This window comes from Phytophthora sojae (assembly GCF_000149755.1).
Source record: "Phytophthora sojae unplaced genomic scaffold PHYSOscaffold_3, whole genome shotgun sequence".
NCBI lineage: Eukaryota > Oomycota > Peronosporomycetes > Peronosporales > Peronosporaceae > Phytophthora > Phytophthora sojae.
The window spans coordinates 5817883-5830516 of NW_009258117.1; the positions used below are offsets into that span (position 1 = coordinate 5817883).

Below are 12634 nucleotides of genomic sequence, written 5' to 3' on the forward strand. Positions count from 1 at the left end.
CTTCTCGTGATGGCCAAGCGGTAGTGGCGAACAGGGCGAGAGCATGGCGTATCGGGACCTCACGAGCCGCTTCCAGGAGCGACGGGCGAACCTGCGCAAGCGCAACTTGCGCTTCCAGATGAGGCCGAGGCTGGACAACTCGCCTCTGCTGAGCGCGCTCTTCCTGTCCAAGCAGGTGGCGTGCACGGCCCATTGACAGGAGGCATTTGTGCTCATTGACCGGGCTAATGATAACTCATGGCGATGGTGCGATGCAGAGGAGCAAGTCGCACGCTATGGAGAAGGCGCTGCTGCAGGACGCGAACGAGTTCCCCGGGGGGGAGCATGGGGATATCCACAAGCCCGAGTGGACAAGGTTTGCAGACAGCGCAGACGAATCCATCCGCCTACTGCATGCCCAGCGTACGTTACCTGTGCAATATCGTCAAAATGCATGGTATAAACCTTCATCGGATAGCTGACTTCAACGCTGCTACTCTGTTGTCGTTTTTGATCGTTATTGACTGATTTAGTGGAGTACTTGCAGCTTTTGCACACGCGGAGACTCATGATCCGGTTTGACGACTCAGAGATTCAGCAAGAGCGTGAGATCAATTGCCTGACTGAGGAGATAACCGCGCTATTCCACAAGGCAGATCGCTCGCTCAAGAAGATCACCAGCGCTTTTGTCGGTGGTGAGCCAAGTCCATCGCCTGCGGATCGGCTTGTGCGATTGAATACGCAGCGTGCTATCGCAGGTCGCTTGCAGGAGATCTCCATTCAGTTTCGAACACGACAACGCGAGTATCTGCAGCGACTTCAGCTCCAGAAGTTCGGGAGCGAGATTTTTGACGTCGACGAGATGGAAAAGGGGGCGGGAAGGGCAGGCCACAGCTTTCGCCTCGGCAATAAGGCCACAGCGTACGCGATGGACCAAACCGAGTACGATATTCGTACTCGAGACATCGAAATCCAACGGATCGCCAAGTCTGTCGCAACGCTGGCGACCATGTTCAAGGAAGTCGCGGAGATGGTGATCGACCAAGGCACTCTCATCGACCGGATCGACTACAACATGGAGCAGGTGGCGCCACTGTCGATCTCCATAGTCGTTGCAACGCAAAACGCACTAATAATCACCCCTCCGACTGTTTTTCCTAGGTGGTGGAGAGGATGCGCGCCGGACTAAACCAGCTCGACCGCGCCGAGAGATATCAGCGCAACACGAGGCCCGAGCGCTGCATCTTCTTGCTGTTGTCGCTCATCACGCTGTGCTTCTTCATTCTCGTGATGAAGCACTCCTGATCGGCTGCAGTCTACCGACAATATGAATGAATGTATAGGGGGCATCGGGATCCCGGTCGCTAGACCCGGATCGCTCACTCGTTGTTTTCTCAAGGAGCGCGCCAAGTCCACCACGCCAAGTAACGAGTCGAAGGAAGCATAGCCCCCTCCGCCTCCTCACCCCACGCAGCGGACCCAGCTCGCTCTCAACTGACACGCATAAACAAGTTGTTCCTCGTCATCTGCCCAGCTCTCCCTTTCATCCACCCGCTTCCTACAGCTCAAAGCGCAAATACAAACTGCCCTCCCCATTGGGCAAAACCAAATTCCCCCTCTTCAATGACTTGTACCTCGCGACAATGCCAACTTCGTAAAAGAACACCCCAATCCCCCTCACTCACACACGTCGTCAACCTTACTTGATCATGGAGCCGCGTGCCCGCCGTCTCAGCAACATCCGCGAGCCGCCTCTGGGGCCGCTGGCGCCGTCCCAGCTGCCGGCCAAGAGCTTCGGCCGCGGCGCCAGCGGCCGCAGCAGCGTCTCCTCGTCGCGCTCGCTGTCCACGGCCGTGGTGCTGCGTCTGCTGCTGGGTATTCTGTGCGTGGGCATCGTCGTGCAGTGGGTCGTCTGGAGCTCCAGCGTCGTGGACTCGCAGCGCGGCGCGGCGGCGATTAACACCCCTAATAACGGGTGGATGAACCACCTGCGCCGCATCGAGCACGCGGCTGACACGCCCGAGCCGGCGCCCGCCGCCGTGGACGCGTTCGAGTTCGAGCCGCCGGCCAGCGACCCGACCCACGAGGAGGAGCAGCGCCGCCGCGCGCCCTACGACCCGGCGCTGCATAACGAGGACCAGAAACAGGTGGCGGACATGGTGCAGTGGGCCTGGAAGGGCTACTCCACGTACGCGTACGGCCACGACTCGCTCAACGTCAAGACGTACAAGGGCACGGGGCTGCCGGACCACGACATGGCGCTCACGCTCGTGGACGCGCTGGACACGCTGTACCTCGTGGGCATGTTCGACGAGTTCGACCGCGCGAGCGAGTGGGTGGCCAACAACATGGAGCAGCGGATCTTTCTGAGTGGGTTTATCAGCTTCTTCGAGACGACGATCCGTCTCATGGGAGGACTGCTGTCGTCCTACTACATGTCGGGCCATGTGCACTTGCTGACGATTGCGAACAAGCTGGGAAGCGCGCTGTCGCCCGCTTTTGAGGTGTATGAGCACGGCATCCCCCCGAAGGACTTTGATATCGTGGTATGTGGATCAGTTAGGGTATCTATGATTCTGGAGGTGGTGAAGCTGACGGCTGTTCTTTTCGGTGTTGTGGTGACGCATAGACTAAGCGGACACGAGCTGACCCGTCGTTGGCGGAAGTGGGCACGCTGCAGATAGAGTTCAAGTATCTCGCCCGGCTCACGGGGTACTCCAAGTACCAGGAGCAAGTGGATCGCATTTCCGACTCGGTAGGGCTTGCGAATTGTAATGGATTTACAGTCAGTGTGCTTACATGTTTCACTTTGTTGCGTAGTTGGCAAAGCAAGTGGAGGAAAAGTACACGAACGGCCTCTTGCCTGTTCAAATCAACCAACAGAGTGGAAAGATCATCACTTCGAAGGTCACATTGGGTGCCAACGGTGATAGCTACTACGAGTACCTGCTCAAACAGGTGCGAATGCAATGACATTGATGTCGGGAGCCATCAAAACTAACTTTACGCTTTACAGTGGCTGTTGTCGGGCAAGAAGGACGATAAGTTCAAGACGCAGTACATGACAGCGGTGGACGGAATCATGGACAAGCTCTTGGGCACATCAAAGCCCAAGGGACTTGTGTTTATTGGTGAGCTGGTCTATGGCAAGTTTGAGCCCAAGATGGACCACCTGGTGTGCTTTGTGCCGGGTATGCTGGCCCTTGGATACATGAACGGTATGCCGGAAGAGCACCTCACGCTCGCGAAACAGCTCATGGAGACTTGCTACCAAATGTATGCGCAAATGGAATCCAAGCTCGCCCCCGAAATCATGTACTTCAACATGATGGAGAACGTCGAGGAAGACCTTGCCGTCAGTGCGACTGATGCCTTTAACCTGCTGCGTCCTGAGACGGTGGAAAGCTTGATGGTGCTGTATCGCGTGACAAAGGACGAGAAATACCGCGAGTATGGCCGCGAAATCATGAAGGCGTTTGAAAAAAATTGCCGGTTAGAGCGCGGCGGATACGCAAGCATTGGCAATGTGGCCAAGGGCCCCATTCACATTGGTTTCCGCAACGAAATGGAGAGCTTCTTCATCGCCGAGACGCTCAAGTATCTATTCCTGCTCTTTTCGGACGACTCGGTGCTGGCGTTGGATGAGATCGTCTTCAACACGGAAGCACACCCGTTCCCGATAGACAAAACTGCTGCCTAGACAACTGAAGTATCCGTCTTCAATACGTGCCGTGCCTCAATTCGAGTGAACCACCACTGTACCCGCGTACGTTAACGATTGTTGTTTAACGGAGGTGATGGCTCTATTTTTTGCTTTGTATTTTGAGCCCACAGGTCTGCTCCTGCGAAACGGTTGCCGCGTCAAGGTGTCCGTAATAGTAGATGAAGTGAACCTCACCCGTAGGCGTGCTTCGCAGATGGGTGGCGCGGTATCTGTCCTCGGCGATTCAGCATCAAACTCGAACTACAGGTATGGTGAGTCCACGGACGCTCAGGGTGGCAAGGTCGAAGACGTGATGTCCTGGATTGGCACGAGGCTGGATATGCCGCCAAAACCCTTCAGTGTGGAGAACTACTTCGAGCTGCAGAATATCGTCGGTACGGGCATGCTGGGAAAGGTGCGTCTCGTTCGGCACAAGCGGTCAAGTCTTTACTACATTCTCAAGTCGATCAAAAAGAAGGATGTGATCGTAAAGAAGATGATCCCGCAACTTGAAGCCGAGCGCGACGCGATGCAGCAGATGACGGCGATTCGGCATCCGTTCAGTGTCCGGTTCTTCGGCAGTTTGGCCACTTCATCGCACGTGCACTTCCTGATGGAGTATGCGCCAGGTGGCGAGCTTTTCCATCGCCTACACAACGTCGGACGCCTATCCAACGACGAGGCCAAGTTTTACGCCACGGAGCTCGTCGTATTCATCGATGCGTGTCACTCCAATGGCTTCATGTATCGAGACGTCAAGCCTGAGAATATCTTGCTGGACGCTGGCGGGCACATCAAGGTGGTGGATTTCGGCTTTGCCAAGCAGATTCGCAGTCCCAACGATCGGACCTCGTCCAGTGTGGGGACGCCGCAGTATTTGGCGCCCGAGCAGCTCACGCTATCTCACAAGGCACGCAACTACTCGCGAATCGTGGACTGGTGGGCGTTCGCCTGTGTGGTGTACGAACTGGTGAGCGGCTCGCCGCCGTTCACGTCTCGACGCAACGAGTCCCACTTCGAGCTGTACAACCGCATTCTCTCGGGCAAGATCTACTGGCCGCGGTACATGCAGAGCGCGTTGAAGGACCTGCTGCGGAGCATGTTGCAGAGCGACCCTGCTAAGCGACTGAGCGACGTCAGCGCCATTAAGGAGCACGCGTGGTTCGAGAACGTGGACTGGGACGCCGTCCCGCTCCGCCAAGTCGTCGCGCCGCACATCCCGACATTGACTTGTCCCGGTGACACGTCCAACTTCGACGACTACCCGAGCTCGAGCGAGGAGACGCCGCCGCTAGACACCGATGCGTCTCGGCATGAGTTCCTCAATTTTTGACAAGCATCCGCCAGTGTCGACAGACATCCAGATACCGACCGACCGGATCGCATTCGCGTCAGCGGTGGTAATCAACCACAACGACAGCGAGAGAGCCGACTCTCCAAGCAGCGTTTTGATTGCCAGCCATGTACAGCGCGCAAAAGTTCCTCCAGAGCACCAAGAGCCGTAAAGCAGGCAGATGGAGTGCTGCGTTGTGAACTTTTTGCGTGAGGGCGTCGTTAACTACGCGTCACATGGTGCGACGGCTGAATTCTGCTGTCGCGAAAGTCGGCGGCAGTTGCCATGCGCTCGTCTACAGGCACTTCAACAACAGCATTGCATCATGCCCTCGTGCTGTTCTGTACCGTAGGCGAAACTTTGACGTGATTCAGTACTGGTAGGCGAAATTTTGACTTGACTCAGTGCTTGAGCCTTGGCGACGCCATCCGTAATGCGTGCACTGCTGTTTGCAGGCGAGAGCCGGGCTGCCTGCACTTCTTTCGCCTCCTGCTGGTGCCGGAGCACACGGTATGGATGGCGGCGCTGCAGGTCGGCGCTGCGAGGCAAAGTCTGCCGAAGCAGCTTGTTCCGGCCGCCAGCTTGCAGCGATCACCCTACAGCTTCTTGTCCATTTTGGCAGCAATCTCGATCTTTTAGCGTTTGCAATGGGTCGGGAAAGGCGGGACGGTCCACACAATCCGAAGTCCTCCACAGTGGTTTCTTCCTTCCTTCCTTCCTCCCTAGCGGCACCGACCGACCGACGCCTTTGTCGAGAGCTTCGTCACTTCATTTGGCAAAAGGGACTCGGTCGCCTAACGCGCTTCGCGATCGATTTGTGGCGCGCACGGCCGGGGAAAACCGAGGAAGAAGAGCAGGAAGGGCACGTGCAGAGACCGGCAGTGAGTGACTGTGTGTAGCTACGCTTTGTGCAGCAACCAACGACCAAAGAGACCCCGCCAGCCATGCCAGCATCGAAAGCGCCCCGTTCGCCGCGGCTGGACCCGCTTCACTCTCCAGGAAGCGACGTCCCAGCACAGCCGCCGCAGCTCCAGCCTCGCTCCCAGCAGCGAGCAGCTCCCTTAGTGCGCTTGACTCTCGGCCCAGAAGACGCCGGCCCGACCTTCCGACAGAACCGGGCGACAGCGGAGCCCATGGTCAAGCCCAAGAGACGCATGTTCTCGTCGCCCTTGCTGCGCCGCTCGGCCACGGCGTCGTCCGCGGCGGCAGCTTCGGCCGCCTCCAAGATCAAGTCGAACCTGTCGACCGTCACCAAGCTGCCCACGGCGTTGAAGCGATCCGCAACGACGCACTCCGCCGGGAATGGCGCGGCTCCGTCCAACGACGACGACAAGGCGAATGTCGACCGAGCTCCGACGATTGCGTCGCTGTCCGGCAGCAACTCCAGTCCCGAATCCGCCGCCAAGCAGCAGGAAGCGCCCAAGCAGCACAGCAACAAAATGTTCAGCATCCCGTCCATGATGCGCATCCGGACCGGGTCCAAGGAGGACAAGCCGCAGGAAACCAAGGACTCGACGCAGGACAAGAACGAGCAGAGCAACAACGACACTACCAGCACCAGCAGCGAGACGGAGGGCGATACCGATGTGGAGTCGACGTCGCAGCCTCAGATGTCGGCGATCAACAGCGCGTCGCGGTTCGTCATGGGCATGCCCACGTTGCTGAGACGCGCGGTCTCGAACAATGCGCCTGCGAGTGCTGCTGCTGCTGCCACCCAGAAGAAGTCGCCGGATACCAGCGCCAACTCCACCCCGCGAGGACAGTTCCCCGAGGACGACTTCGAGGAGAACGAGCGGCATTCGCTGCTCATGATGATGCAGGTGCCTGAATCTCGGAGGAACTCGCAGATTCCGCTCATGGCGGTCACTGAGGCTTGGTGAGCGACGCAGGTTGGACTGCTTCATTACCATATTGACTGCATAGCGCAGTATATCTATGCCTTGCCACGCCCCCCTCTAGCTACTGCCAAGTTTTGCGAAGGAAGCAAAACGCTGCTTGTACATCATTTGAGATCGTAGCCGCCAGTACCTGGCTGTAGTCTGCCTGGCACAGGCCACACTGGTTATCTAATTACCACTTTATCAAGACAGAAAAGGCTTTTGCATTGCCATCATTCCATTTCGTTCTTAGCAGCAGGGATCAAAGCTGCGTTGGTATTGAGATGATGATGAAAGGCTTTGGCGGTCCACCCTATCTTCAATTGTTCTTGTTGATCAATCAATACTTCACACCTTTAGTCCATGTGGGGGTGATCGTTCCCTTCTGCGCCAAAGTCGTTGATCACCTGCTCGCCGTCGACAACCACAGGGCGGGGATCGAACAGGTACCGACTACGGAGACACAAACACAGCCCAGTAGCGTAAGAACAACTAAACCCTCACGCAGGTTGTTTGCCAGCATGACACGTACATGATGCGAGGAGTTGCAAGCGGCCGCTGGGTCTTCCAGCCTCGGATGCTGGCAATCGTAGGGTACACGTCTGCAAATTCAATTCAACGCACAGAATTAGCAATGCACGACCAACCTATTGAGTAACAGTTGACTAAACCGCACCTTCCAGGAAATAGTAGATGTGCCCAACAATGATGCCAATCAAGTCCGTCGTGGCGCTGTTTCCGAGCAGAATCGAGAACGAGAACAGCACCCACGGCAAGTACGGGGCCGTGAACGGGAACAGTCCCAGGAAGCTCATCCGCACGTGCTCGTTGCGTCGCCCCCAGAGGTACACCATCATGAACGTCAGCGACGAGCCCAAAAAGTGAATGTTCACGAACGGCGCCACCAGCTACAGGCATCACACACACCACACACCGCAATAAAGCAGTTCAGCACCATGCAGTGCAGCCCGTATCAATCCTCGCCACGTGGACGTACGATCATCACCACAGCACCCAGCAGCAGCATGTACACGAAGTCCGCTGTCCGACCGCGGAAGGACCCCTCCTCGAGTAATCTGCAATAGCGGACGCTACTCGCAACACAACCAACAATCATAAGAGCACGCGTAAAGTTAGAGTCTGATGGCAATGTGCAACGCAGCAAGAGGGGCAGCAGCTAGGTGACGGACGTACACGAAGTACATGTGGAAGAGGAAGTCGAGGCTGAAGAGTCCGAAGAACATGAAGTTGGTCACGAGTCTCCAGACCTAGTGCGAATGCATGGACACATATAATAGCATCAGTATGTTGCCGCCCAGAAGCCTGTTGTTGCAGTGCCAGCGGAGCTGCCCACGCACTTGTCCCTTGAAGAAGATGAGGTTAAAGTTGAAATAGAGCGAGAAGGGCGACACCAGGTCCAGCGCGCAGGCCGTGGTGGTCAGGAACGAGCCCGTCAGGTACAGCCGCGACACCACGGGGATCTCGTAGTACCATTCCAGCGGGTCGATCATGCTCGTCGCCTCGTCCTCCTAATGATGCGGGGTTTGTGAAATGACGCCACTTGGCAATCGCCCACCTACAAGTACCTATAACCTACCTACAATTGTAGGTTGGGGTATAGGTTGCGCCCACTATAAGAGAGTCAGTCGTATCGAGTATAGCAATATCATCGGGTATGTGAGTTGTGGGCAAGATTTTACCAGGATTCCTGCCGAGTAACAATAATCCTCACTGATATTTCGGGCTCAACGCAGTTAGCCGCATCAGCCTTTCGCCGGAGTTTATATACTATTATATGCACCGGTATTCACATGTCATTGTTTTCAAAATGATGCTGACTAACTCAAAGTCACACGAATGACACCTACTTGTGTACGTGTCTTCTACCTAAGCAAGCCTCTGACGATCTCGCTCAAGCCTGAGGGTACACGTTAAAGTGCTTGAGCACGTATTATAATAACTGTGGGTATGTGCAACTAGTTATCTATCAATGAGTAATATCTCTCTCGAATGCTTAACAGCACCCACCAGCGTAATCTGCAGACTACAAGCACTTCTGTTGCCAATAGCTCTGCGTGTACGTGTTAGTCCGGCTTGGCGCGGTCGCGCATCCAGGCGAAGATGCCGGCGGTCGAGTTAAGGCACTACGCCACCATGTCCAGTTGTGGCTCTACATGTAGTACGACATGTATTGACCAGAGCTGTCGGCATACAAACTCGTGCTTGGCATGCCGTCTACCCAGCGCTCTCTGAAAGAGGCAGATGATGTCCCGAACGGGGGGATAATGGACAGTATGAATACGCTTTGGGTTCGAGATCCTATGGGTATTGACAACTTCGTGTGCAATCCGGAGAAATAAGATATTTGGATGCTGTCTGAGCATCCCGACCTTGATGAAAAGCTGCTACTCGACCTCCGCAAGGTGCAGACGCGGGTGTGGGGGCAAATGCGTCGCGAGAAAGAAGAGAAGGCCACGCAAACCTCGATCAAAAGCTTGTTTATAGCTTGCTAGACGCTATCAGGTTGGCCGAAATCTTGTATCGGATATCGCATTTGACAGATTTACTCCATATATTTGCGTACTACCAAGTCCGTGGATTGACTTCATATCGTATATTGCCGTTTGCAGATATTTTGGCCAACGCATGCTTATTATCTCGTCAATAATCTCGATTTTAATCCAGCCAGCTCTTAATTAAGACCTAGGTCTAATTTATATATCTCGCCAGTACGGTCGAACATCCAAGCTTGAGGCTCTGTTTTCCCGACCAAAACGCTTTTCTGCGGCTTAGAAACGCAGAAATGCCATTCTAGACAGGCCAAACCGAGTTTCTGGGCCTAAAAGCGGCCTCCACCAAAGCACAAAGCTAAAAGCAGCCCTCGCCTATCTCGTGTCCACTCGTATTAAGAGAATATTGGCAAAGTATTAATACTTGTATTGCTATGTCCGATTGTCTGTACAAATGTCTTCTATTCGGGTGTGAGGGCTTATGGGAAGTTGAAGTGAATGAAGCCATTTTGGGGGCACACGAAGCGATGAGTCGGCTGGTGCCGTACAGGACGAAGGTGTCGGAGGAGGTGGCGGCGCGCATCGAGCAGACGCTGAGCACCACCATGTATCTGGTGCAGACGACGGGGCCAACATCCTACATGGTGAGTGATCCAGCCTCGTTGAAGTGCTGTGTCTCTTTAGTAACCTTTTTTCGGAGTCTGATAGATTCAGGAGCAGAACTGCGAGAAGAAGCACAAGGTGCTGATCGGGTCGCTGCAGACCTGCAGCTGCGGAACAGCCGACATCTGCATCCACATCCTGTTCGTCATGCTCAAGGTCCTCCGCGTGCCAGCGACGACGCCCGTGGTGTGGCAGAAGTCGCTCATAGATTCCGAGGTGGGGAGTGTATGTCCGAGTTAGGCTTATATACCTAACCTTGAGTTTGTTGTGATTCATGGTGGTGCAGATCGAGACGCTGCTTCGTGGAGGGTACAGGGAGAAGTCGAGGCCGGCGCCAAAGCCGTACATGAAGAGGCGGAAGGAAGAGGCTGCAGCTGCTCGACCCGAAGATGCTGACGTTGAGCGACACGAACTGGTGGAGGGGGAGGTGTGTGCTATCTGCCAGGAAGACATGGACGACAACCAGCCACTCACGTTCTGTCGCAAAGGGTGCGTCCGCTGTGTGGTTTAGCATGCTCTCCGTGTGGGGTATTTCTTGCTAACAGAGTCCGCTGCAGTTGTGGCAACAACTTCCACGTTGAATGTATGAAGGTCTTTGGCGAGAGTCGGCGACAGTCGAAAGAGAACATTATCTGCCCGCTGTGCCGTCAAGACTGGGGGGACACGGCCTTGTCGTCACTCCGGAAAGAGATTGATGCAGCCAACAGAGCCCCGAATGTTCACAAAGGAGCATCGTGCAGGAAATGCAAGACGAAACCAATTCGATGCGAGCGATATCGCTGCGTCCAGTGCAAGAACGTGGACTTGTGTGCGCGCTGCTTCAAGTCGAACGCCCACTCGAGCCATGTTTTCGTGATGAAGCACAGTGTACCAGACCCCTGGGTACCTGCGTCGCGTGAAAATCAGCCCCGCACAGCTATCAGCTCGGATCTAATACGGGACTTGGAAACCCGAGAGCTCTCAACGAATGACTATGACGTGTTACTGCAGCTTGATCAAGGAGACAAGCGCCCCATTCAAGACTACCTTGTGAAAGTAGTGTCGGGAACCAAGGTGAACGCTGAGGAAGCCAAGACGTTTGGAGAACCTGGAGCATCGTGCTCGTTGTGTGCTCAAAGTCTCCGGATAAAAGCCTCATTGCACTCGGCTTTGTGCGGGGTTCGTAGATCAAGCTCGATCTCTTTTGAACTCTTGTGTTGAAGCTTTCTAACGCCACTACCATCACTGCTATCACTGCACAGCACGTTTTCCACGAGGGCTGCCTCGCAAGATCGATTCTGTCCCAGGTGTACGCATGCCCCTATCCTGGATGCGATCAAGCGCTGCTGCCTGGATTGTTGTACCTTCAGCAAAAGCTCAAGACTGCTAAAACAGAGCAGCCAAGCGGGGAGAAACAAGAGCTACCCAATCCAATTCCCGTGCTGGCCCCTACCTTCACCGTGTTAGGGCTTCAGCAGGATCACTCTCTGAGTAACGTCACTGGAAAGGCTATCATAACGACGCCGGGTTCTCGCACAGCACGGAGAGGAGCTACGTCACGAGCTCATCGAGAAGACGTCGAGCTCCCTTTATTACCCGGATTGGTTTCGGTCGGCATTGTGCCGCACAAACGCTCGAGTATCAATGAACGTAGATCAGCGTTGGCGCTCAATCAGTTGGATCATGAAAGCACTGCACCCCAACATCTCGACAAACGCTCCGTACGTGTGAAGGGAAAGTTGTCCAAAGTGACGCGAGCCCAGCATGCCCTCCCTCCACTCAACCAGCGTCAGCCGGTTCCAAGCGACGAAAATGTGACCGAGAACCGTCTCAATCATGCTGAGAAGATCCGTGCCGAATTGAACGCGATCGAAAGAGAGCGTCTCCAAAAGCAACGGCTACTACGGGAGCAGCGTCGGCAACGCCACCAAGAGAGCAACGGCAGTCCAGCATTCGGTGGTGTATTTCTTGGAGTAGATCATTCAGAACCTGCCCTCCAAACGAAAAAGGTTCGAGCGCAGCAGGTGAAATTGAAGTCACAAGAGCGCCACCAGCAATCACGCAAACCAAGCCAGCTTCCAACTACTCTTCCGGATTTATATGTTGGTAACGAGAGATGATTTACTTTGTGCGACGTGTTGCGCTGGCAGTGACAGTAGATAACGAACTCGGTTTGTCATAAAACTTTTTCACTGTTTTTATTGTGAAGCACTTCACATCTTACATTTTAACTCCCTGCTGCAAAAACTAGGTCGTCTGCGACTTAGCTGGGAACACTTATGAGAAGAAGTGCTGTATTTGGCAGTGGTAGATGTTGCAGTGCCAAGTTGAAGTGCTTATCCGTCTTAAGGCCTTTCGCGATTAAGATTAAGTCCAAAGCACTATATTGTAATTGATATAGCGATTGATTCCTCTAGAGCAGCCAGCCTTTCCACTTGCGTCTGCGATTGATCGATCAATTTCAATATTTTCTTCTCGAAAGTGGCTGTGTGTTTCTTTCAAAACCGAAAGCCATTGGAAAATACGTGCACTCGGTAGTTCGTACAGTCTACGAAAAAGGTGTTTTTGTGCCCTCCACTCTTCTGATGGC

At 54.6% G+C, this 12634-nt stretch overlaps 6 protein-coding genes across 6 annotated transcripts; 5 read left to right on the forward strand and 1 right to left on the reverse strand.

Moving 5' to 3' along the window:
* Positions 1-37: 37 nt before the first annotated feature.
* On the forward strand, positions 38-1168 carry PHYSODRAFT_557349 (hypothetical protein; the record flags this gene model as incomplete). Its single annotated transcript, XM_009525540.1, has 3 exons — positions 38-175; positions 258-402; positions 513-1168. Exons 1-3 carry the CDS (start codon positions 44-46, stop codon positions 1166-1168), a joined length of 933 nt encoding a protein of 310 aa, XP_009523835.1. The 5' UTR covers positions 38-43.
* A 790-nt stretch (positions 1169-1958) lies between these two features.
* On the forward strand, positions 1959-3759 carry PHYSODRAFT_557352 (family 47 glycoside hydrolase; the record flags this gene model as incomplete). The annotated part of the gene is made up of 4 exons (XM_009525541.1): positions 1959-2525; positions 2609-2750; positions 2813-2937; positions 2996-3759. 4 exons carry the CDS (start codon positions 1959-1961, stop codon positions 3677-3679), a joined length of 1518 nt encoding a protein of 505 aa, XP_009523836.1. The 3' UTR covers positions 3680-3759.
* Positions 3760-3896: 137 nt separating this feature from the next.
* PHYSODRAFT_329149 (hypothetical protein) lies at positions 3897-5015 on the forward strand (the record flags this gene model as incomplete). Its single annotated transcript, XM_009525542.1, has 1 exon — positions 3897-5015. The coding sequence occupies one exon, from the start codon at positions 3897-3899 to the stop codon at positions 5013-5015; it is 1119 nt and encodes a 372-aa protein (XP_009523837.1).
* Positions 5016-5804: 789 nt separating this feature from the next.
* PHYSODRAFT_350701 (hypothetical protein) lies at positions 5805-6895 on the forward strand (the record flags this gene model as incomplete). Its single annotated transcript, XM_009525543.1, has 1 exon — positions 5805-6895. The coding sequence occupies exon 1, from the start codon at positions 5960-5962 to the stop codon at positions 6893-6895; it is 936 nt and encodes a 311-aa protein (XP_009523838.1). The 5' UTR covers positions 5805-5959.
* Positions 6896-7248: 353 nt separating this feature from the next.
* Positions 7249-8403, reverse strand: PHYSODRAFT_490756 (hypothetical protein; the record flags this gene model as incomplete). Its single annotated transcript, XM_009525544.1, has 6 exons — positions 7249-7345; positions 7425-7494; positions 7569-7800; positions 7890-7983; positions 8087-8160; positions 8251-8403. 6 exons carry the CDS (start codon positions 8401-8403, stop codon positions 7249-7251), a joined length of 720 nt encoding a protein of 239 aa, XP_009523839.1.
* A 1526-nt stretch (positions 8404-9929) lies between these two features.
* PHYSODRAFT_454443 (hypothetical protein) lies at positions 9930-11435 on the forward strand (the record flags this gene model as incomplete). Its single annotated transcript, XM_009525545.1, has 5 exons — positions 9930-10046; positions 10111-10281; positions 10352-10554; positions 10623-11223; positions 11268-11435. Coding segments are annotated over 5 exons (1260 nt in total), but the record flags the coding sequence as incomplete, so codon positions are not given.
* Between the last annotated feature and the right edge of the window lie 1199 nt (positions 11436-12634).